Source organism: Egretta garzetta, unplaced genomic scaffold (assembly GCF_000687185.1).
Source record: "Egretta garzetta isolate BGI_Z169 unplaced genomic scaffold, ASM68718v1 scaffold411, whole genome shotgun sequence".
Taxonomy (NCBI): domain Eukaryota; kingdom Metazoa; phylum Chordata; class Aves; order Pelecaniformes; family Ardeidae; genus Egretta; species Egretta garzetta.
The window spans coordinates 433435-455834 of record NW_009258541.1 but is presented as its reverse complement, the minus strand read 5'-3'; the positions used below and the strand labels follow the sequence as shown (position 1 = coordinate 455834).

At 42.5% G+C, this 22400-nt stretch overlaps 2 protein-coding genes across 4 annotated transcripts in view; one reads left to right on the top strand and one right to left on the bottom strand.

The window, feature by feature from the left end:
• The window catches only part of COL4A5 (collagen type IV alpha 5 chain), a 57835-nt gene extending 53844 nt beyond the window's left edge, over positions 1-3991 (top strand). The window contains exons 49-53 of the mRNA XM_009646686.2: positions 104-316; positions 631-808; positions 1353-1467; positions 1780-1952; positions 3836-3991. Coding sequence (XP_009644981.2) covers positions 104-316; positions 631-808; positions 1353-1467; positions 1780-1952; positions 3836-3917 — 761 coding nt within the window. The 3' untranslated portion in view covers positions 3918-3991. The remainder of the gene's footprint in view (positions 1-103; positions 317-630; positions 809-1352; positions 1468-1779; positions 1953-3835) is intronic.
• Positions 3992-10530: 6539 nt separating this feature from the next.
• The window catches only part of IRS4 (insulin receptor substrate 4), a 22944-nt gene continuing 11074 nt past the window's right edge, over positions 10531-22400 (bottom strand). For 2 of the 3 annotated variants that reach the window (XR_004843019.1, XM_009646675.2), the window contains one exon: positions 10531-12946. Coding sequence is in view for 1 of the 3 variants with exons in the window: in XM_009646675.2 (XP_009644970.1) it covers positions 12942-12946 (5 nt within the window). In the remaining 2 variants the exon portion in view is untranslated. Of the gene's footprint in view, positions 12947-17326; positions 17509-22400 lie in introns of all 3 variants that reach the window. The other variant, XR_004843021.1, reaches the window with a different exon arrangement.

Genomic DNA, 22400 nt, shown 5'->3' with positions numbered 1-22400 from the left:
CTTAATCACAAGGCCATGCTACCTTTCAGAGCTGCATTAGTCCTGAAAGAGCAAGAAATGGTGTTAATAAATACTGTGTGCTGTCCTTCTCTCATGTAAACAGGTTCACGAGGAATACAGGGACCTCCGGGTCCTGATGGCTTACAAGGCCCACCTGGGCCTCCTGGAACAGCTTCTGTTGCTCACGGATTCCTTATAACTCGGCACAGTCAGACCAGGGATACACCACTATGTCCACAAGGAACATCAAGAATATATGATGGATTCTCTCTTCTATATGTGCAAGGAAATGAGAGAGCACATGGCCAGGATTTGGGTGAGATATTTTGTATGCGCTGTCTTTAAGGGGAAAGCTGCTGCTTCAAATCTCAGTCTTAGAGATTTCTTAGATGAGGGTGGGAATTGCATACTAAGATTTACTACCTCCAGAGATTGTGCATTTTCATTCAGGATGAAAGAATGTAAACCAAAACCGAGAAGTTAAGTTTTTCCCACATGTGACAATTTGATAGCACATGCTGTGCAGTCACAGGTGGAGAGGAAGAAATACACAACTGTTCTCCAAGAATTGCTATAAAAAGCAATGAAGTGAAAACTTTGCTGTCGTGTTTTATGTGTCTTGCTCTGTAGGTACTGCTGGGAGCTGTCTTAGACGTTTCAGCACCATGCCCTTCATGTTCTGCAACATCAACAATGTTTGTAATTTTGCATCAAGGAATGACTATTCCTACTGGCTATCAACTCCAGAGCCAATGCCAATGAGCATGGAGCCGCTGACTGGGCAAAGCATCCAGCCATTCATTAGCCGGTGAGACAAAGCAGGCTATCAGGTCTCTTTTTTTAATACCTGGATAAATAGCACATCTTATCCATGTATTTCCAACGCGAAGGTTTCTACTCTGGGAAATACTAGGAAAATAGCGTGTTTTAAAGTATTCATTGTCTTGAACGGTCTGTTTATGTGCAGCGGCGCTCATTAGAAGCTGAAAGGCTGTAAGAACACTCCCCAACCAAGGAAGCTATGTAATCAGCAGTGCAAGATCACGATGGACAGGAAAGAGAGTATAAGCTCTAAGATTAAGGCATTCACGTGGGGACTTTGAGCTTCCAGTTTTTGTTTTGGGAACTGCTTCAGTATTTTACCCAATGGTGGTTAGTGGAAATGCAGGCAGATTTTGCACTCCAAAATACTGCCTTAGTGCAGTTACAAAATAGGTGAGAAGTAGAAGCCTGGATTAATAGGACAGCCTCTGACAGGCCAGTTTTCCTCCCTTTCTCTGCCTAAGAATTCTTAATAAAACATACTCCTGTTTTAATATCTTGTGTTTCTCTGATACTTTCCCTGTGTCCAGGTGTGTTGTGTGTGAAGCTCCTGCTATGGTGATAGCTGTCCACAGTCAGACCATTCAGATTCCTTCGTGTCCTCCAGGCTGGGACTCCCTTTGGATTGGTTACTCTTTCATGATGGTAAGAACAGCCTCCTACTGCAAAAGTGGCTACATTTGTGTCCTCAAGTAGCTGCTTTAGGACTTTGTTAAAAACTGTAATGGTTGTCATTTGAAAGCTTCTACCTTCAGTTACTAACCATGGTGGCCAATATTAACAGTAATTTTCCCGTACACAGAGCCCAGTGTAACTGATACTTATGGAGGTGTCTGACACCGCATTATCCCAACCAAGAATGAGCAGTGGCTCTTTTAGTAGTTGAATGCTGTGCTGTTTAATTTTTAGCACCTAAGATTCTTGTTTGTGTGTTTCCTTCCTCCACCCCTACACCAGCACACCAGTGCTGGAGCAGAGGGCTCTGGACAGGCCTTGGCATCGCCTGGATCCTGTTTAGAAGAATTCCGCTCAGCTCCGTTTATCGAATGCCATGGTCGTGGCACTTGTAATTACTATGCCAATTCATATAGTTTCTGGCTGGCAACCGTAGAGGTGTCAGAAATGTTCAGGTAAGAAAACATGTTTCTTGCTTTATTGCAGAACGAAAGCTTTGGAAAAGGCATTTATTGCAAAGTTCAAAAGAAATTTGTTTACAGGGGTATAGGGAAATAATTTACTTTGTTTTCCCCTCACAACCAGTTTTTCAAGTGTTTCCTTGGTAAGCCCTTAATATTATGTACAAACTTGCTAGGGCATATTATGTTTTGCAATGAGTCCGATTCTTTTTATGTCAATTCTTATTCACATTTGGCAGTACCTTCTCTGAAAGTAGTCCTACTACAGTAACTGTATTTGGAGCCTAAAAGATGATTTTATTGGGTTTTTTTCTTGGCAGGCCTTTCAATACAGTCAAATATTTGAAAAAGTAGTTCACAGACACAGAAGGGACAAGTACGAAGGGCAAGATCAACTCCGCTTAAACATTTTAAGGCAGATGTTCATATAACCTGCTTTTAAAAGTCTTGCATGAAGGAGATTTTCACAGCAAGCATTTTTTTCCCATACTTTGCAGAAGAATTAGGATGACATTTTGGTGACAAGGAAGCCAATGAACATTCTGTCCTCAGCTTCTCTGCAGTCAGCATTTCAGCTAGAGTCCCTCAGCTCCTCAAACTTTTTCCCTTTAAACTTGAGTAGCAAAATAAATTTTTTCTTTGAAAAATCATCTCCTTTCATAGAATAAATTGCTACTGCCCTGTCTGTGTACTGATAAAAACCTTGCAAATATTCCTAATGCCATCATGTAGCATTGTGGTACGGGGCTGGCAACGTGCACTGTACGTGCACTGTGTTATGTAGCAGCTCCTAAGTTGGTTTTGTGTAACACCAACAACCATGCTACTTAATGTGCATTAAATAGTCATCACTCTACATTTTCAGGGTAGTTGATCAGCGGTAATTCACTAATGAAAACTGCCTACTAACAACTACCAGGCACCTTTGAGTTTTCTGTCTCTACTATTTTCTGTCCCCCATAAACACAACTTCCTTTTTTATTCTAATTTTTAAAAGACACTTTTAAGAATTGGACTTACACTGTGTACATGCACATTACACAAATATGTTATATTAATCTCCACCTCCCTACCCTTTCAGAATATAAATAATTTGGTAAAGCCATCACTTAAATACCAATCTCATTGTAGAGGTATTTTTAATCATAGAATCATAGAATGTTTAGGGTTGGAAGGGACCACTAGTGGTCATCTAGTCCAACCCCCCTGCAGTGAGCAGGGACACTGCTAACCAGATCAGGTTGCTCAGAGCCCCATCCAACCTGGCCTTGAATGTTCCCAGGGATGGGGCCTCCCCTACCTCTCTGGGCAACCTGTTCCAGTGTTTTACCACCCTCATTGTAAAAAATTTCTTCCTTACCTCTAGCCTGAACCTACCCTGTTCTAGTTTAAAACCATTTCCCCTTGTCCTAACACAGCTGGCCCTACTAAAAAGACATTCCCCATCTTTCCTATAGGCCCCCTTTAGGTACTGGAAGGCCGCAATCAGGTCTCCCCGTAGCCTTCTTTTCTTTAATGGGTTGTTAAAGTACCCTTCAACTGAGAAACCCAAAGGCTACAAACAAAGACGCCAGAAATACTGTCTCAAAGGTACAAAATGCACCTTCCACTCGGTTTGGTATTTGTGCTACATCATATGCTAGACTGACGTAGTTGATTAGCATACCTTGTATTGTGTGTTCTGAGACACTGGACAAAACTGAGCATCTCTCACCTGGTGGTGAAGACATCAGAAAGATCACCCTTAAGGAAAACTCTCAAACACAGAACTAATTCCCACTTAGGTACTTAAGTGTTATCTTGAACTGTAACTGAAGTAGAAGTTCTGTAAACAAAGAAAAAGCTAACCTAACCTTACCTTTGTGTCTGTCAACCAGTAAACCTCAGTCAGAGACACTGAAAGCTGGAGACTTGAGGACGCGTATTAGCCGTTGTCAAGTTTGCATGAAGAAGACGTAACGTCTTGGAGAATGTTTTATAAAACAGTTGAAAATTCCTAAGATGCACTGTCTTCCAGCTGCAACAATGGTGCTACTGTGCAGAAAGAAAAGAAAAAAACAAATCCAAACTGTTTTAACCATGCAAATTCAAGTGTACCTCACTCGTGTGCCAAACTAAGGGTTGTTTGGTACATATTTGACAACAGGACTAAGATGAAAGAATTGACCTCTTGGAAACAGAAAAGAACACTTGAGGTTCACAAAGGATCAGAAGATGAAATTTTTCATTTCTCTCCCTGTACCAAAATGGCACCTTCTTGATCAACCAAGAGAATAAAGAAAAACACGACGCACTGAGTATGTTTAAAGTAACAAGACTGCGGTTTTGAAAAACATTTTTCATGGTGCTACTAACCCTACTGTATCCCAGGTTTTTAATATGAAATTTTAAGCTTATTTCTCTTTGTAAGTAATGAAATGTGTATATTGTGTAAACACCTTTTTAGTTGAAACTTTCAGTCATTTAGAAACAAACCAGACTCTGATATAAAAATGCTTATGTCTAAAATGAAAACATACATCAGTATTTTATTATGACACTTGTGGTACAGAGAGAATTTACCCCTCTTATGCCAACTTACTCATTTAATATTTCATTTCCTTCCTCAGTTGCCAGCCTCATACATTTGGGGAATGCACAATTACTCTGAAGTCATTTTGATCAGGGTTTTAAATGTCGTACACCATGATATCAGTGGTTTTATTTGTGCTTAGAAATCCCAATCCACTTGAAAAGGTTTTTGGTTTTTTTTTTTTTTGTATCTTGTGAAAATATGTGAAATTACTAGCCATATTCTATATCCTTATTTTCTGAATAAAAGTCACATTCACATTTTAGTAACCAGTTTGGTTTAACGAAACCTGTTCCTTGGGAATATCCAGTTACCAAAGCATTTAAGATTATGCTTACATACTCTGAAGTGGTGTCATGCATTTTATCCAAAATAGTGTACACGCTAAGAAACCTTCTGAATAAAATAAAGCATAAGCTGGTGGAAACTGATCTTTTCCTATTGACAAATTAATCTTTTAATCTTATGTGAATTTATACACATCCACAATGTATTTACAGTATACAGCAACTCTTGTGTATGTACAGTTCACATAAGGCCTTGAAAGATGGTGCATGCAGTCTTTCTGATGTCATTTTGTAAGAATCCTACTGTGTATGTCTTAGACTGTCACTACTTGTGCAATAGCTGAAAAGTGATCACTTTTTTGTATGCATGACTGTTCAGCTTCTATGGTCAGTGCTGTTTCATTTACCCTTATGTATAAACAGAGCTCCCTGACAAAGCAAGACTATTTTTCCAGTGATGATACTTCAATATTTTCATTGTATATTGCCACCTCAACTATCAATACAACTTAACTTGTGAATTAACATACTCCTTTATACAGGTGAAGTGCATTTGTTTAGTGGCCACTGTTAAGTAATTTATCTGCTAACAGCTATTCATTCTTACCTTTCAGTTACCACTGTAAACATGGAGCATCAGAAATCTCCCTGGTTTATGCACATTTGACAAAAGACATAGGACTGGTGACTGACCAGGTGGCAGTGGTTTATACACTGGTGCCGATTTCAAAAGCTTTCAATGAAGTATGAAACTGAAGTTCTTTAGTTTAAAATGCAGAGTATTAATAGCTTTGTCTTTTTTCAATTAGCTGCAGTTATACATGTTGGTAGAGAGTGGGCAATTCAGGAATGTGCATCCTTCAACTCATTTTGTTTTGGTTTGCTGATGCATAGAAATAAACTGAACCTGCTGCTACCTCCAAGTCAAGAACTTGTTACCAAAGCTGAAATAAAATAGTAAGTCTCTCCTTATAAACACAAGCCCTTATCTTACTGCTGGCTCCTCAGAAGCCTAAAATAAACATAGCAGCCTCTCCCTTGCCCCCAAAAAAAGCAGAAAAATGGATGCTAAGGTCAAGGAGCTCCCAGAGGAGAGAGCTCTCCCAGCCTTCCCCGCCACCAGCACCTGCCTTACGCTCACTAACAAGAAATGTTCATGCACAGGGGCCTGGGAGAGGGCAGAACACATTTTTTCTAGTAGTACACGAACAGTGCATCCTTCTAAGGTTTCAGTTTCTCTTGCAGCAGGTGAAACAAAACCCACTGACTTGAAAAGATGGGAGAAACCGTTCCAATCTAAGGCAGATAGCACCCAGAATAGCTAGTCCTGTGGCAGCCTGAGGGCCCAGATCTGTGAGCTGACCACAGGACATGAAAATATGTAAAGTAGCTACACTTTTGACAGATACCTTCTCTGTTCTGTTCCTGCAGCTCTCACCCTGACCTGGAGAACAGTCCTGAACCTTAATCAGCTTCAGGCTGAGATTTCCAAATGGGCTAGTTTTATTAGAGAGGAAGGAGCATCTTTTAACCAAGACCTGCAGCAGAGATTCAAGAGATGTTGGTTTAATTCCCACTACACATTCTGTGCCTTAGAGCAGGTAAATCACTTGACCTGTGTTGGATCAGAGTTACTGATCTATAAAAGAAAGCATGGTTATTATTTTCTCCTACTACTTCTTGACTGCTTAGACTGTAAGCTCTTTGGGGCAGAGACATTGAGGGGGCTCAAATGCTGGTTGGGGCCTCTAGGTGCTATCCATCAGTATATAAATATTAAACTACAGGTAAAAGCTTGTGTTTGCAGATTTATTATTTAAAAAGTAAAAAAAAAAAAAAAAAAACCTCTTTTGAACATTAGAGCCTTAAAATAGCCTTCAACATAGCCTAAACATGATCTGGCTCAGAACACCACTTCTTCACCTGCAGTTAAGGCTCTTTTTCCTGAAGTTTGGTTGGTTTTAACTAAATATTTTGTTCTCTTAACTAATCACGTAAAGCTTGTCTATTTTAGTTAATTTTGAGGAGGAACCTGGAAGATAATCCATTGTATTTAGAAGTCGTATGGGGCCGAGTTGCAGGCTTCAGCCACTCGAGGGCACTACAGAGCTTTGAAAGAAAGCTAGGACAGAAACACTGCTGGCAGTGCTGGCATGCAGCAAGGACTTAAAAACAGCACTAGAAGAGGGAGAGCAATCCCTTGCTTTGCTCGCTGCCCAGTTCTTGTTCTTGGAAGCTTGCTGCAGATGGCGTACTGTCACTTGCAGCCGGGCCCATGAGTGAAAAAAAATGCAACTTGCTAAAGGAATGCTAGTTTGCAAATCCTCAAAACAGTAGCCTTATGCACAACTTTTGGATTTACACTGTTCTAGTATTAAAGAACAAAGTGCTGCTTAAGACGGGCTTTTCAGTATCTTCCTTCACTCTAGTTAAAGTCCTATTATAATCCTTGACTACAAGGAAAAAGCTGCTTTCAACCTCAAATTCATTTATGCAAAGTACAACCTATAAACCAAAATGGGCACACAGAGCAGTGCAGCAACATTTCTATGTGATGAACTAGGTTATGACATGCAAACTTCGTGCTTTAGCAGCTCTTAAGCGTGCAGCATTTCCCTCTTCTCTAAAGCTCAGTCCCCTCTAGAGTGAGGGTTTCTCATACCAAAGGGTAGAGGAAGTACCCATTTTTAAAAGTAGTTTTAGAATTTGAAAAAGCAATATATTGGTTCTGCAAGCAACAAATGCTCAAGTGTTAAAATTCGCTCTTCTGCAATTCTTTTCTGTATGCTTTGATATCTAGCTTAAATATTTTGTAGTCAGTATGCTGCCTGAACTGTACAGCAGTGCCATCCCAGGGACACCACTGAGGGAAGGTCATTTTGCCAGATTTGGGACTACACCCCTGCAAGCAGCATTATGTGTTTTTAACTGGTCCTTCCAGAAAAGTTATGCTTTAGGGAACCCAGCACTGTTGCTGGACACACACCGCTGCTGCTACTTGCACCCGCAGCACAAGCTGAAAATTGCCCAAGAGCCCAGAAGCAGGACACTCTTGCTAATGGAAGGCAGGAGCAGCGATTAGCTCAGGGGAGCTGTAACCCTGTTCTACATTTAAAATGTAGGAAAAGTATCTAGGACTATTAGCTTTTGAAAGAAAGCTTATTAACTCAACCCATTTGTAGCAGACAGGCCAACACTGCCTAAGAACAGCCCCAGCCAGCAGCGAGGTGAGGAGTAACTGGTCAACAGCGGACTGAATATGAGGCAGCAGTGTGCCCAGGCAGCCAAGGGGGCCACAGCATCCTGACTTGTGTCAGAAACAGCGGGGCCACAAGGACCAGGGAAGTGATTATGCCCCTGTACTCTGCACTGGTGAGGCCACACCTCAAATACTGTGTTCAGTGTTGGGCCCCTTACTGCAAGGACACGGAGGGGCTGGAGCATGTCCAGAGAAGGGCAATGAAGCTGGGGAGGGGTCTGGAGCCCAAGGCTGATGGGGAGCAGCTGAGGGACCTGGAAAAAAGCAGGCCGAGAGGAGACCTTATTGCTCCCTAGAACTGCCTGACAGGAAGGGGGAACCGGGTCAGAGTCAGTCTCTGCTCCCAAGTAACAGGCGATAGGACCAGAAAAAATGGCCTCAAGTTGTGCCAGGGGAGGTTTAGATTGGATATTGGGAAAAACTTCTTCACCAAAAGGGCTGTCAGGCACGGGAAGGGGCTGCCCAGGGACGGGCTCAAGTCCCCACCCCTGGAGATATTTAAAAGACAGGCAGACGAGGTGCTGAGGGACAGGGTTTAGTGGTGGACAGGTACGGTTGGACTCTATGATCTTAAAGGTCTTTTGTAACCAAATGATTCTGTGATGCTACGGTTAGCAAAGCAGGCACACTGCTGCCTTTTTACTAATAAAGGTGCTCGCTATAGCCCATGGGGGGAGCGCAGAATGGTGGCTGAGGCCACTGTGCCAACAAGCAGCTTAAGTGCCCACTGAGCTAGATTTCCTGACAGTCTCCTATAACCATAACGCTGCTTTAAAAACTTTTAAACTAACTCAATGACTCGGAAGGAACCCAAAGAAACTGAGCTTGCTGTTTCTTTAACAAAAGGGGAGCGGGGGAAGAAGTTCTTACCTCCCCGATACATACAGCAAGCTCCGCGCTCCTGCTCTCCCCTGAGACATGTTGCTTCACAAACCTTCATGGAAAAACGAGGGGAGAAACTGCTTTCTATTTGAGGGGAGACTATTGCTATAGCCACAAGAGAATGCAGGGATGAAAAAAAATTGCACTACAAACTGTATCATTACCTGGTAACTCTGAAAAGGTCCTTCTTCCCTGCCACAAACCTCTCCTTCCCAGTTATTTGATTATTTCCAGTACCATACTGCTCAGTGGGATGCAAGATCCATTAGAATTGGTCAATGTTATTTCAGAACAAAGGTTTTTAACTGTGTATTCTAGTGACTGTCTTCAAATTCAGATAGGAAGACTAACTTGCCTTCTGGTTTTAATTGAGGGCTTTCACCATGCTTCAGAAGCAAGAGAGTTCTGTCAATGATTCACCCAAAGGGGGTTGAAAAATTAGTGCAAAACTATGTCCTCCACCCCACCTCCCCCCCAAAGCCCCCTCAAGCAGCTAGCCCATTCCAGATCCCATCAGACATTCAGTCAAAGGTCTCTTACAGCAGCTATCCTGACACTCTTGCAACAGCCCGTAGTGTTTGGATTATTTTCAGTTTGTTTACTGCTGGTGAGGCTGTTTCTGCCACGTATGAAAAGCACTCTTTTCTTTTTCTTCCCAATACAGGCTACACACTATGAGGCCCTGAGTCAGGGGGCTGGTTTATTTGAGGAAAAACCCTATTCTTACAGCAAACTTGACTTTCACAGGGAGTTGGTTTAATGCACCATTCTGAGGAGCAGGGTAAGAATTACATCACGTATTTTTAAAGAAAGAAAAATCTAATCCAAGACATTTCACAGTAACCCCCCACATTTATGGAGATCATACACACTCGCCTCTATGGATAAAAACTTCCTATACAGAATTACTGACATATCCTTCACACCAACAAGCACTTTGAAAGGGCGCTACATGTTGCTGATACTTTCCAACTTAAGTTCAGTTGTTTTTACAAGCGGGTGCATTACCTGAAATGATGGGATACCTAATGGGGTTTTGGCTTTACATACCGAGACCTTAATTTAAACACACATCAAACCGAAGTATTACTACAAAGCCACACTTGTTCCCTTCCACCCTGAACTCTGAAGACAGGAACCTATTTGATACTACACTGCTAAAAATCCCTTCCAGGACTTGCACTTTTTGAAACTTCCATACCCAGTCATGGACAAAGTTATGGACAAAAAATTGCCACAGTCTTTGGCACTTAAAGCAGAAAAAGAATGGATCAGACACTGATTTTTTTTTTTTTCCATTCAGAAACTCAGTTGTTTACCAGCACTATGAATCTATGACAAAGAAAACTTCTGGGTGTTTTGCTGTATGTTACCTTTTACACTAAGTGGCAGAGAAAATTGGACAGACTGGGAATCACTCCCCCGAAATACGCTAAAAGCTTCTCCAAATCTGCAGGGACACAGGGTGACAAAACCACTTACAGACGAAAGCAGCCGCAGCAGGAAGAAATGCACTTCTGACAGAAAAAAAAACCCAAAAGTTTGTTTAAAAAGAAAACCCAGACACGGAGCTACATGAACACGTATTTACTGCAAGTAGCTCTATGGAAAGCCAAGTCAGATAAATATAAACACTATACAGAGCTTCAAGCCAGTCTCCCAAAACCGCAAACGCGATGTGTTTTACAAAGAAAACAACATAACAATATTTACAATGGAAGACAAAGCCAGATCAATCAGCTCAACTTTAAAACAGATCTGTGAAGCAGAAATAGCAAATATAATGAACAGTTTCAACCATATATGTTTTAGTTTGTACAGACAATAACTGTCCAATATCAAATTAAATTTACAGGACAAACATTGTTCTATCATTGGTATTTTTGTACTATACAGCAGCATAAACGGGTAGCTGGAAGGTAGTATATATAGTGATATGTTTTACATCATCTGAAAATGTTCTTCCAGCACAATACTGAATAAATTAGTTGCTGTAAACTAAGAGATTCAAAAAGATTGCATATTTATTATGCCGTACCTATTAGTATTTGTACCACTATACTTGAGGTTACCCATTTACTTACTTATTCAGCATTTATTAAATCAGTGCTGTATATTGTACAATGGCAGCCTCAGGGATCTAATATGAAATATGTGTGTAACAAATTTCTTCAAAACAACCTTTTCCGTTCACATTAAATGTTTAGAACTATCTTCATCCAAATTTTTTCATTTTTTAGAAAAGATGTAAAGCTTTATAAAAAGCTGTCTATGTATTGCATTATTAATTTAGGAGACCAAACAAAAGCTATATGGCAAGACAGTATCATGGTCTGTAAGAGTGGTCGTATTTTTCATTAGTGTATGTTTAGCAGCAACAAGTAACTGTACCAACTTAAACTTCTCTTCCAGAATCAAAAACAGATCTGTGCTTTTAAACCCTGTAGCAACAGTTTTTCCTGTCACTAGACACTGCGTAAATGGATCGGTACCATGTGTCCAAAAAAAAAAAAAGTCTTCATATTTTAGTGACATGTACATTTTAATACTACTCAAAAATAGATTTGGGTACACATCACCGAACAATCGAAGTTGACAGTGTCTAATTTGTTATGCAAACTGTACTAGCAATTTAAAGGTTGTATGTTAGAGGTGAGGCAGCCTGACAAATCAGTTGTACAATATACAATGTAGAGGATTACCAGCTGTGTGGTGCAGTACAGCATGAGGATTTGTGTACCACTTCTAAACCCTTTATTAATCGTCAGTGCCTTTTATTATACATTGCATGTACCAACGACGAGTGTCATGCTCTTTAAGTTCATAGCAGTGTTAAAAACCTAAATTCATTTCAACCAAAAAAAAAAAGTTCAGTACAAGAGTGAAGCACTTAAATTGCAGAAAAAAAAAAAATCAGGGCTTCTTTTAAAAACGTCAAATAGTTATTGTTCGCATTTCTGTAAGTGGGATAAAGACAATCGATGAGCCAACATTTTACTTCTTTCCCCATTATGCCAGGAAGAAAGAACAAAAATAGTCCCAAATTAAAAAATGGGGCTTTGGTTGAAAGTAAGATCAATTAGGGTGGTTTCCCTTTAAAAAGCTACAGCTGACAAATATAATGCAGAAGTCACAAACGCTGGGTACGACTCTGCAGTTCTCCATTTGAATGCATGAACAAAAACCTCATTTTACACAATTCGTATTTATAAACAAGTATCTTGAGGGTAAGAACAAAAACAATCTACAAGACAACCAGCCCATTAATCCTACTTTGTACATACCAAAATTCTGAGCAAAAAAAAAAATAATTCAGTTTAAGCTCTGACAGACATTTGATTTAAAATATTCTAGCCTATGATCAAGAAATACCTCTTGTACCATAAAAGCAAAACCTTAAAAAACAAAAAGAAAAGGCAGAAGAGGTCTCTCCTTCTCAGACCAGTTCAGTCCCACGGGTTCGCCCCTCGAGCTAAGGTGCACCTCTCCCTCCCTCCTTCCGCCCAACCACCTGAAAAAATCCTGAACTGCCAAAATATTTCTAAACAATACATGTTTTAAGCTAACCACTTGTTAATGTACCAGAGAAGCAAAACCCATGTTAAGCAGACAATCAGAAACCAGCTTTGACTTCTCAGAATATAAATTAAAAAAAAGTAATGGGAGAGGCAGGAGGAAGAAAGGGGCATAGAGGGATCTCCTATCAGCATTCACACTGCCTCCCAAATAGGTATGACATGAAAGACCAAATTCCATCACCAAAGCACAGCTATGAAAAAAAATCTCAATTCAAATTAATTCAACTGTAGGGAGCTGATGTCTATGAAAAAAAATTAATTAAAAGGATGTGTGTCTATGTCCGTGCTGGTGGAAATGAAAGTAGCCGGCTGGAGCTGAGCTTTGCTTCCAAAAGCACCACACAGTTTCTGGAGTTACCAGCAGAAAAGTCTTCTCTTCCAACAATGGTTCCCATGGCAATACAGTCAGTCTAGAAAGGAAGGGGGGGGGGAAAAAAAAAAAAAAGGACAGGGACATTTTAAGTGCAAGTTATATTGGAAAAAAATATTTTCTAGCGAGGAGAATACCAGGAGGTTATCCACTCCAGTGACAGCTGCTGGATGCAGAACACGGGGCCCTCACGGAGGGAGGGGACACCACCAGATGATCCCACGCTCAGAAACCCTGAGCCACCAGCAACAACCCCAAAGTCTGAAGCAAGCGCTGAAGAGAAAAAAAAAAAAAAAAAGGTCAGTGACATTTTAAGTGCAAGTTATATTGGAAAAAAATATTTTCTAGCGAGGAGAATACCAGGAGGTTATCCACTCCAGTGACAGCTGCTGGATGCAGAACACGGGGCCCTCACGGAGGGAGGGGACACCACCAGATGATCCCACGCTCAGAAACCCTGAGCCACCAGCAACAACCCCAAAGTCTGAAGCAAGCGCTGAAGAGCTGCGGCAACCACGGAGCTGACACGTGTACGCTGCACAGGAGCTCGGACTGCAGCCAGCACCCTACTGCTAGCCCACGCGCCGCGGGAAGGATCAAAGCTCCCGGCTACCCATCACCTATTTCACTATCAATATTTCATTTAACGAGATCTCGTTCCTCTCCAACGCGACGGGCGACGCGCATAGCAGAGGCTATTAGTAAGCACGCAGCGGCGGGTGAACGCAGAGCAGTTCTGTTCACCCAGTTGTAATTAAGGTTGTGGCAAACACTCCCATTCGCAGCAGGTACAGAACTGCAGTGTAAATGCTCCCTGCAACTCCGGCTCCAAACAAGGAGCGTCAAGTCATGGCAGCAGTGTGTCCTGTCCTCAACTTTTCAGGAAAAAAAAGCTTAATTTAGTTACGATACAAAAGACCTCGGAGTATAGTTTTCTCTTTTTCAAGAACGTCTCGCTAAAAGGCAACACACGCAAAGCTATGGCAGACAGCAGCCTTACTGCTGCCAGCAAAAACCAGTGGCTTCAAACTGACTGGGAAAGGCAAAATACAAAATGCTTGGTAAAATGAGGGGAAGAAGATACAATCTTGTATTACAGGAAGGTAACAGTTGATGAGGCAGAAAAGGCAACAGGAGAGAGGACGACCTCAAAGCAGAATGCCGGCTCTGCAGTTAACCATGCACACGCCAAGGTGAGTGACCCAAAAGGTTCCCGACACAGACAGATCTGATGAAGGGGATGCGAACGCTTTCGGCAGCAGTGAGCACACAACTTGAGGAATGTACGAAAAGTCACTTTTCAGCTCACCACAAAGCCCCTTCCACTCGCAGGAGAGCCAGTGTGAATGCAGATTTTCAGTCTGGAGGGGTAACTACCAGCCAAATCACTGGGTTACACTGTCTCCTAGCCCTGACAGACTGTTCTCTTCCAACTTTTTTGCCCTCTTGGCCAAGACTGAGGGCACTGTCCTCTGCCCATCAGGTGGCTTTGGCCACCTTCTCTTCAAGGTTTGAGGTATGTGCCTCTGGGATCCGTTTCCTGGCATTACAGGGAAAAAGGAAACAGCAGGTTGCTCTCATTGAGAAACAACAGCTAGCATAGAGATTTAGCCTTCAGGAAACATCAAAAATACAGAAACATTGTCTATTTTTTCCCCTTGAAGCCACACAGTACAAGCGCTCTCACCGCTCTAGGAGAGCTCACCGCCATTGAGAAGAGCTGCAATGCTGGGAACCCTTCATTACGAAGCACGGCGATGGCCGCATGGCCCGCAGGAACGAAAGAAGGGGTTTTGGAGCTTCATCCTGCCTGTGCTCTTCTGCAGGGTCACAAGGAAATCAGTTAAATCCCATTGCTAAGGGAAGTATAGTGCTTCACTGCCTCTGCCACAGGAATACGCTAAAGAAAATGCGAGCATCTAAAAAACAAGCATTATGTATAATAATGCAAACCTGTATGTTTACTTATATAGCTAATCATAAAGTATGCACACACAAACTCCACCCTAAGCGAGAGAGGTTCTGATTTCCGTCCAGCTAAAAATACTGCCCCTTCAAAAGAAAGAAAGAAAAAGAAAAAAAGACCAAAGCTCAGATGAACTGGACTGAGCAGCCCTGCCCCTGTGACTGCAGCCGGGACAGCCCCAGCTCTCGGCAAAAGCTGCCCGTGGCTCCAGAGACAGAGAAGCAAGGACCACGGCGGGGCTGGAAGCAGAGCAGGAGCACAGAGGGGTCCTTCGACTTCAGAGAAAACTCCCTTTCATCCCCCTACACAACCCACACCACGGTCTGGGTTGCTGAGTTCCTTTTTTCAAACACGTAGTGATTTCAAAAATACATTAACTTTGTTTTCCACAATTCAAGGAAGAGACAGCCAAAATACACCCGCAACTCAAGAATCTCCATTTGTATTATTTCACAGACATCATAAGATCACTACAAAAAGCTATTGCTTGTTACACGCAGAGCGTGATGTGGTTAGCGATGGCTTTGTTTTCACAAAAGCCAAGTGAAGCTATTATTTTTGAAATAGTTTTCCTCTTTAGAACAGTATTATTTTGTTGTAGGACCAAAGGATGAAAATACGCACCACAGCTTGCAATGAATCACACCTCAACGATGCATGCAAGGCAAACATTAAAACAGTTAAAGCTGCTTATATTAAACTTATATTCAGTAAAAATGAACATTTACCAGCATCCCCCCACCCTCTCCTTGCTGTGGACCTATAAGCTTACATAAAAGGAACTTCAAAAATTGTCTCTGCTTTTGTCAGGACATTTTTCCTCCACGCCTAACACAAGGCACACCTGAAAGCTGTTTGACAAGTTATTCTAATCTCTCCAAGCGTATCCCCAAAACATTTTGAAGAGCAAAGGCTCAATTGCTTGAATCGGACAATCCCGTGTGGCAGAACTCAGTATTTGTACCTAAAACCTTTTGAAAGCTTTCATAAACTTATGCCAAATTACACTTAAGATACTTGGAGAGGAAGGGGAAGAGCTTGGGGAAAAAAAACCAAACCAAAACAACACAAAACCAAATAACCACCTGCTTAACTCCCAAGTTTGATTCTTCGAACAAGCCTGGCATAACTCCGAAGGCAGCACGATAACCAATCCTAAAGCAAGCTCACCGAGTAACTCAGAGCCCAGACTAATTTATAAGAAACCAGAAGAAAGTATCCTCAAGTGGGCTTCACTACAGCTTATAAATTCCCTGGGTGTCCTGGCTCAAATACCATTTTACACCAGCCTAAGGGCAAGCTCGGGACCTCCCTGCAGCGTCCCCCCCTCCCAAAGCTCTGCGCTTGTTAAACACAATCTCGTTAATTTGTCCCCCCTTCTCCCTGTGATTATAATCTCTACTTCAGCACCTTTCCTCTTCATTTCTAAGCTAAAACAGAATTGTGGGAACTGTAAATAAACATAGGGGAGTTTCACATAAACATTACCTACAAGCTAATAACAGTCTCAAAGCCTTCAGTCGTTCAGACACGGAGTTATTGGTCGTCACCACTTCTCTAATTGCTTTGTTAAAGCTGAAAATTTCAATATTGCAGTTGGAGCAGTACCGCTGGCTGATGCCCTGAGTCACCAGCTCTTTTTTGGGATGAAAGCATCAAGCACTTAGATAAATAGATACAGATATAAATTGATATATATGTATGCAAACACATATATCGGTATCAGACAGAAAAGGCAAGAAGAAACTCATGAAACTTGATCACATTAAAAAAAAAAATCCCTCTGGAATCTAAGACAAGGCTGAGGTCTTGCAATATCTCTCCCAGAAAGCGTCTGCAGTCACCGCCACTGGTGAGGGCGGCTCTCGGGAGTCCATGCCCCCCTAGAGCAGGGCCACAGCCGGAAAGGCCGGCGGGTCACCCACCACCAACCTCCAGGCATCGAAGAAATCCCACATCACAACAAGCAGAGTCTGCGTCCAGGGGCGAGCGGGGCCTCCAGCAGCACCAGGGGCAGGTTCTGCAGTCGCAGCCACAAAGCCCCGATGCAGATTTCTGAACCATGAAGTCACAGGAGCTCCAGCTGATGCAGCTTCCCCCACCGCCTCCTCCCAGGAAGATCTGCCCTGAACCACCCCGCCTAAGAGCATCTCACCCTGTAGTGCCAGAGCTGCCGGCAGGGAGCGAGCGGGCACCCCGGTGTCAACGGGGCAGGGGTTTTGTTCATACAGGCACCTGCACCCAGCTGTGGGAAAGCACCGCGCGTGCACATACGCCGCAAGAACAGTTGTTAGTCAAAGAGGTGTAAAATGGGGTTAACGTAAGCGAGAACAAGGCCAATGCCTGTTGTGCTGCCGATACCCAGAGCTCATTTGTGGATTTCCACCTCTGTGGTTCCTCGCCAGAAGGATCCTTAGGAAGCGACGTGGGTTTATTTAGCAAGGTTGCAAGAACACTCAAAGATTAAGCTCCTCGGTGGCTCCTCTCTCCCACACCTCATCTTTTTCCACCTTTTGACCAGGTGAAGGTAAACTAATGGAGGACATGAAGTGCTCAAAGCAAGCAACACTGCTTCTGTGAAGCTGGATAATCTTACTCCTGTCTTCGTCATGCAAGATTCATCAGCCAAGAGTTGTCTGTGTTAACAGTACAAATATGAGAATCGACGATCAACAACAAAAACCAGATTAACATTTTATTACAGATACATGTAAATGTGTTTGGCTCAACACTGCTGGTAAAGGAAACAGCCAGAGAAATGGATGAAACAACTCTTCTAAAAGGAAAACAGATTAGGAGATGTGAACTAGCCAGGAAGAGAGGAACAACACTCAAAGTAGCTCATCAGTCCCTTGGAGTTCTCAAAAGCCACTAAATAAAACTCAGTGGCCAGATCAGACACGACAAGTTTGAAGATAACTTTCACTTGCAGCGTAAACATGCTGCTGTTCCTGGATCCTCACGAGCTCTTCCAAGAAAATCTGCTCAGTCTACCAATAAATAAATAAATAAATAAATCTGGTAACTGATCACTGCAAAAAAACAAGCAGCAAAAACCTGAACTCAAAAAACCCTCTGAGCTTTTGAAGCAGCCCAGAAATACACTACTCCGAGTAGTTTTCATAGCACCCTACACTCAGCTTTTCTGTTTATTCAAACTTCAGCTCCGCTAAAAGATTCTATACAAAGGCTTCAGCCTTGATTCAAAATTGAGCTCTACTGCTTCAGAGTATCGAGAAGAATACCAGTTCAACTTCCTATGACTGTTCAATATGGAAAACAAGTCCAGAACACATCCAAACATTTTCACAGATCACCTCTCAAAATAGAGAAGCACAGTTTAGAAAATTAAAACAACGTTCTCATCATTACACAATTCCATTTAATCAGTTTAAGATGGGATCAGATGATAAATCTACACACAGCTGGCTGAATCTTCCCAAGGAACAACCAAGAGGAACAGGATTGCAGGGGCAGAAGAGAAACTGAGAGGGCAAATAGTTAAAATAGGTTGGCAGTATGCCATCGCTCAAAAGTGTTGTGTTTAAAATTAAGGAACACCCTGAGAAAGTGCTCTGCAAGTTTTCTATGCAAAAGTAATCTACAGTTTTATAAAAATTAAGGGCAGAGGATTAGATTAGTTTTAATTCATTAGACTGCAAACCCAGTGTGTTCCATTTGAAAATATATCAGGTGAGAATACATCCAATTTACACTTAATTTCCTGCATCTGAATTATTAAGGCCATACAACTCAGGCCACTTTGAAACAAACCACGAGGGCTTAAGAACATTGCAGACATATCCTCATTCTCTCAAAGAAAATCCATCCTAAATAATATCTGTTTTTACAGGAAAGGCTTTCACTGACATAATTCTGCAACTGATTCCTAAAAGGATAAAAGCTTTGCTTACAGAAGATATTAATTTAAGATAATTAAATGATTAAAATCTCCATGTCAAAGACTTAAGACAGCTTAATGCTTTCTGGAGAACACTACTGAAGTTCTCCATTTCCTGAACTTCAGGTTAGGGGGAAATCGGAATTAATCCGACTTACGCAGATCAAAAAGCAGCACAACAACCCGAGACTTTCTTGCGCACATGGCCACACAATATTCCTGTTGTTCAGGAAAGCATCAAATCCCAGCACAACCCCAGGACATGGCGTGCACATCCAAAAGCATTCTGTTCACGCCACCCGGGCGGGGCAGGAGGACTGCGAAGTTTTACACTCCAAGCCTTCCGCATGTCGGGAGGTAATTTGCCCAAATACATTCTTCACAAATTGGCAAGAAATTTTTTTTGCCCCAAATCTTACCAAATACGTAGTTACTATCCTATGTCGTTGTCCTATTTCTTCAAGTTCTGATTTTGACAGCGCACCTTCAGACCTTGCTAGAGGCAAGCGGTGTTATTTGAAAAAAGCAGAATTCCTTCTTATTTTGCACGCGCAGCCACCAAGTCTACAAATACAAATCAGAAGAAGTGGCACATTTACTGTGGCCACTGCAGAGGCAGTTAGGGTACCTGGGTAACCCAAACGAGGCCCTGACACCAAAAGGCATCCTTATTTGGGGAATGTGCTCAACTACTTGCTTACCATTAAATGCGTATTTCACCTTCTTTCTTCATTCAACAACAAACTAATGATGCTCAAATTGAGCTAACGAATATGTTTTGTACCTAAGCAAGAAAACTAAATCTTCTTTAAAAACTCCAAACTGTTACATGACCCACTTTTCATTGGATAAATTATTTAAACAGTGACTGGTAACAACACATCCCAAGCTGCGTGTCTAAAATTTAGAAGTTACTCTTACAAATAATCTTTATCTACAATTGTTCATTCAAAACATGGTTCCACTATTCTTCGTGCTTCGCAATTTCATGAGCTAAAAAACCCTCCCATGCTTTGAGATCGGGTTTACTCCCTTTGCAGAAATGCCTTATCTTTTGCAACAGTGGCTGCTTCTCCTGCTTCAATGAACAGTAGGGGTGTTTCTAGGAAGGCCTTACGCACACTCCCTAATTTCACCTCTTTTACTGATACTTTTCCTAGAACTAGGAAACTCGCCTGCAGTTCTGGCAGGGCCCTAACACCAACTCAAATAGCACCGACAGCTTGACAAGAAGTTGTTGGGGGTTTTGGAGGGTTGTTTTTTTGGTTGGTTGGTTTTGTTGTTTGTTTGGGTTTTTTAACTAAACTTCTATTACACTACCGCAAAACAATACTAAAAATTAACTTCTCTCCACTTCTGAAATTTTGAACTTCTGTGTGTTCTGAATTTCATGTTGCAGAAGACTGAGAAGAAGTTCTGCTTTTTCAGAAGTCACTCTCATGGCAAGCGTATAAGATACGACGACTAAACTGCAGAAAACATAGGTAAATTTTAGCCAAAAAAAAAAAAAAAATCTTGTTTTTGTGGCTTCTGAGAATACCACCTGCTACAGTTCACTCTGCTCTCGTGACAAAGGTTGGGAGCCCTGAGGTGCCAGTAGAGAGGAATATAGCTCCTGCCCGGGCTCTTGCTGTAAACTGGATGTTAGGAACTGGTAGGAAACGAATAGGAAAGAAAACAGCCACGTCAAATACCGGTGCTGAGCAGCACACACAGCTCTGGTTCCCTCATTCAAACAGGACTTGGAATAACTGGAAGAGTTTCAGAGTGGTGCAGAAAAAAAAAAAAACTCATGAAAGGTGTGAAACAGCTTCCCAGTGAGGAACAGGCAGGTAGCAAGGACCCTTCAGCCTGCAGAGGAGTATCAGAACACATCAGGAAATTAAAAAAAAATATTATTCTGGAGGTCCCTGCTGTGTGCAGTACAGGAAGCTGCTGACAGCACACTGGCGAAGTGCATGGCAGAGGAGGATACAGCATCTACACAAACCTAAGTGGCATGGAGAGAAAAGACAGGGCTCATTAATACACAAACTAGGGGCTGCTAAACAAAGCCAGGATGGAGCAGGGTCCAAAACAGACAGAGTTCTGCATGCAGCGCGTACTGAGTCTGCTGCAGGCTGCTGTGGGTACAAGGAGTTTACGCAGGATCAAAGAGAGATTGGAAAAGTACTTGGATTAAAGATCCATAAAGGATTATAAACCAGACAAAACTACATCAGGCTCAGGAAATCCCTCAAACTGGAGAAAAAGAAAAAAAAAATAAAAATCAGAGGCTGGGTGTCTGTTTGTGGGGCAGTTTTACACACGCCTTGCCCTGCTCTTCCTCGCTGGGTGGTGTCTGCTTGCAGGCACGGGTCTTCGCTTTGAGTGAGCAAAACCATTCTTATGAGCACAACTACGGGGAAGGACAGTGTCGCTCATGACTAATGAAACAGCTCCCCACCCTTCAAATCCCCTTGCCTGGTATTTCCTTTCTACAGGAAGTTTTGCCTTTCTACAGAAAGTTTCTGCTGTTCTCATTCATCCCTTTGCTCTTCCCAACCACTTTAGCCATCGATGTCTGGAAGCATCCAGCACTGGCTTTTTCTTTCACCTCTGTTGCCTGTCAAAGGCAAAAACTTACTCCATGGCCACATACCCAAACAGTTACACCCTCCTCAGCCGTACCTTTTGCCCAGGCGTGCCTGCACAAACAAAACAAAAATCTTTGCAATCAGCCACTATCTGCTACCACACACAACAGCATCATTTCTTTACATTTTCTAATTCACACATTATTGAGTCTACATTAGCAAAGGATACCCAAAACCCTGGCTTAAGCAGGGGAGGAAGAAGAAGGGTTCAGATTGCACTGCATGTGCAAAGCGAGGTCTTCTCAAATCACAGCACATGCACAAGAGCCAAGGATAGGGTCTGCAGGAGCAGCCCAGGAGCTCACAAACGACAGAGTTACACTGTGTCTACACACAGACAAGTTTTAATCAACAGCGTGCAACTCTTGTTTAGGGTTTACCTGGTGGAACATGCATTAAGATTTCAATCACTTACACCCTCAGCAGTGAATCAAGCCTTGCTGCTGCCACCGTTTCCAGACTCACCCGCAACCACTACAACCTGATCTCCCGACACAGAAATACAACAACTTTCTCCTGCCAAAGCCATCGTTTCACACTCCAGCTTCCACAGGCTACCCTCGAGCAGCTGAACGCACTGCAGCAGTGATGAGCGGGTGCCATCCAGACCTCCCAGTTTAGAGCTGGACTCCAGATGCTCTGACACACTGGTTACAAGTCCTAAAGGTGAATACATCTCCCAAGCCACACCGCGGCCTCCTCCCCAACGCTAGAAGGTTGCCTGAAACCCAGAGATGCCACCCAAAAAGCCCCTGCAAAAAGAAGGAACCAGTAGTAATGCCAAGGCAGCTCCATCACCCCAGCTGCTTCTGGAGCAAAGTCTGACAAAGAACAGAGGATGCAGATCCACACGGCATTAACTGCCACGGGATGCTGCACAGGGTGATCCTGTGCTCTGGTAAAGAGTCCTGCACGACTCCTTGCAGCCATATGACTGACAGATTTGGTGCTGGAAAACTAACGTACAGAAAGGAAAAAGGAAGAAAAAAGG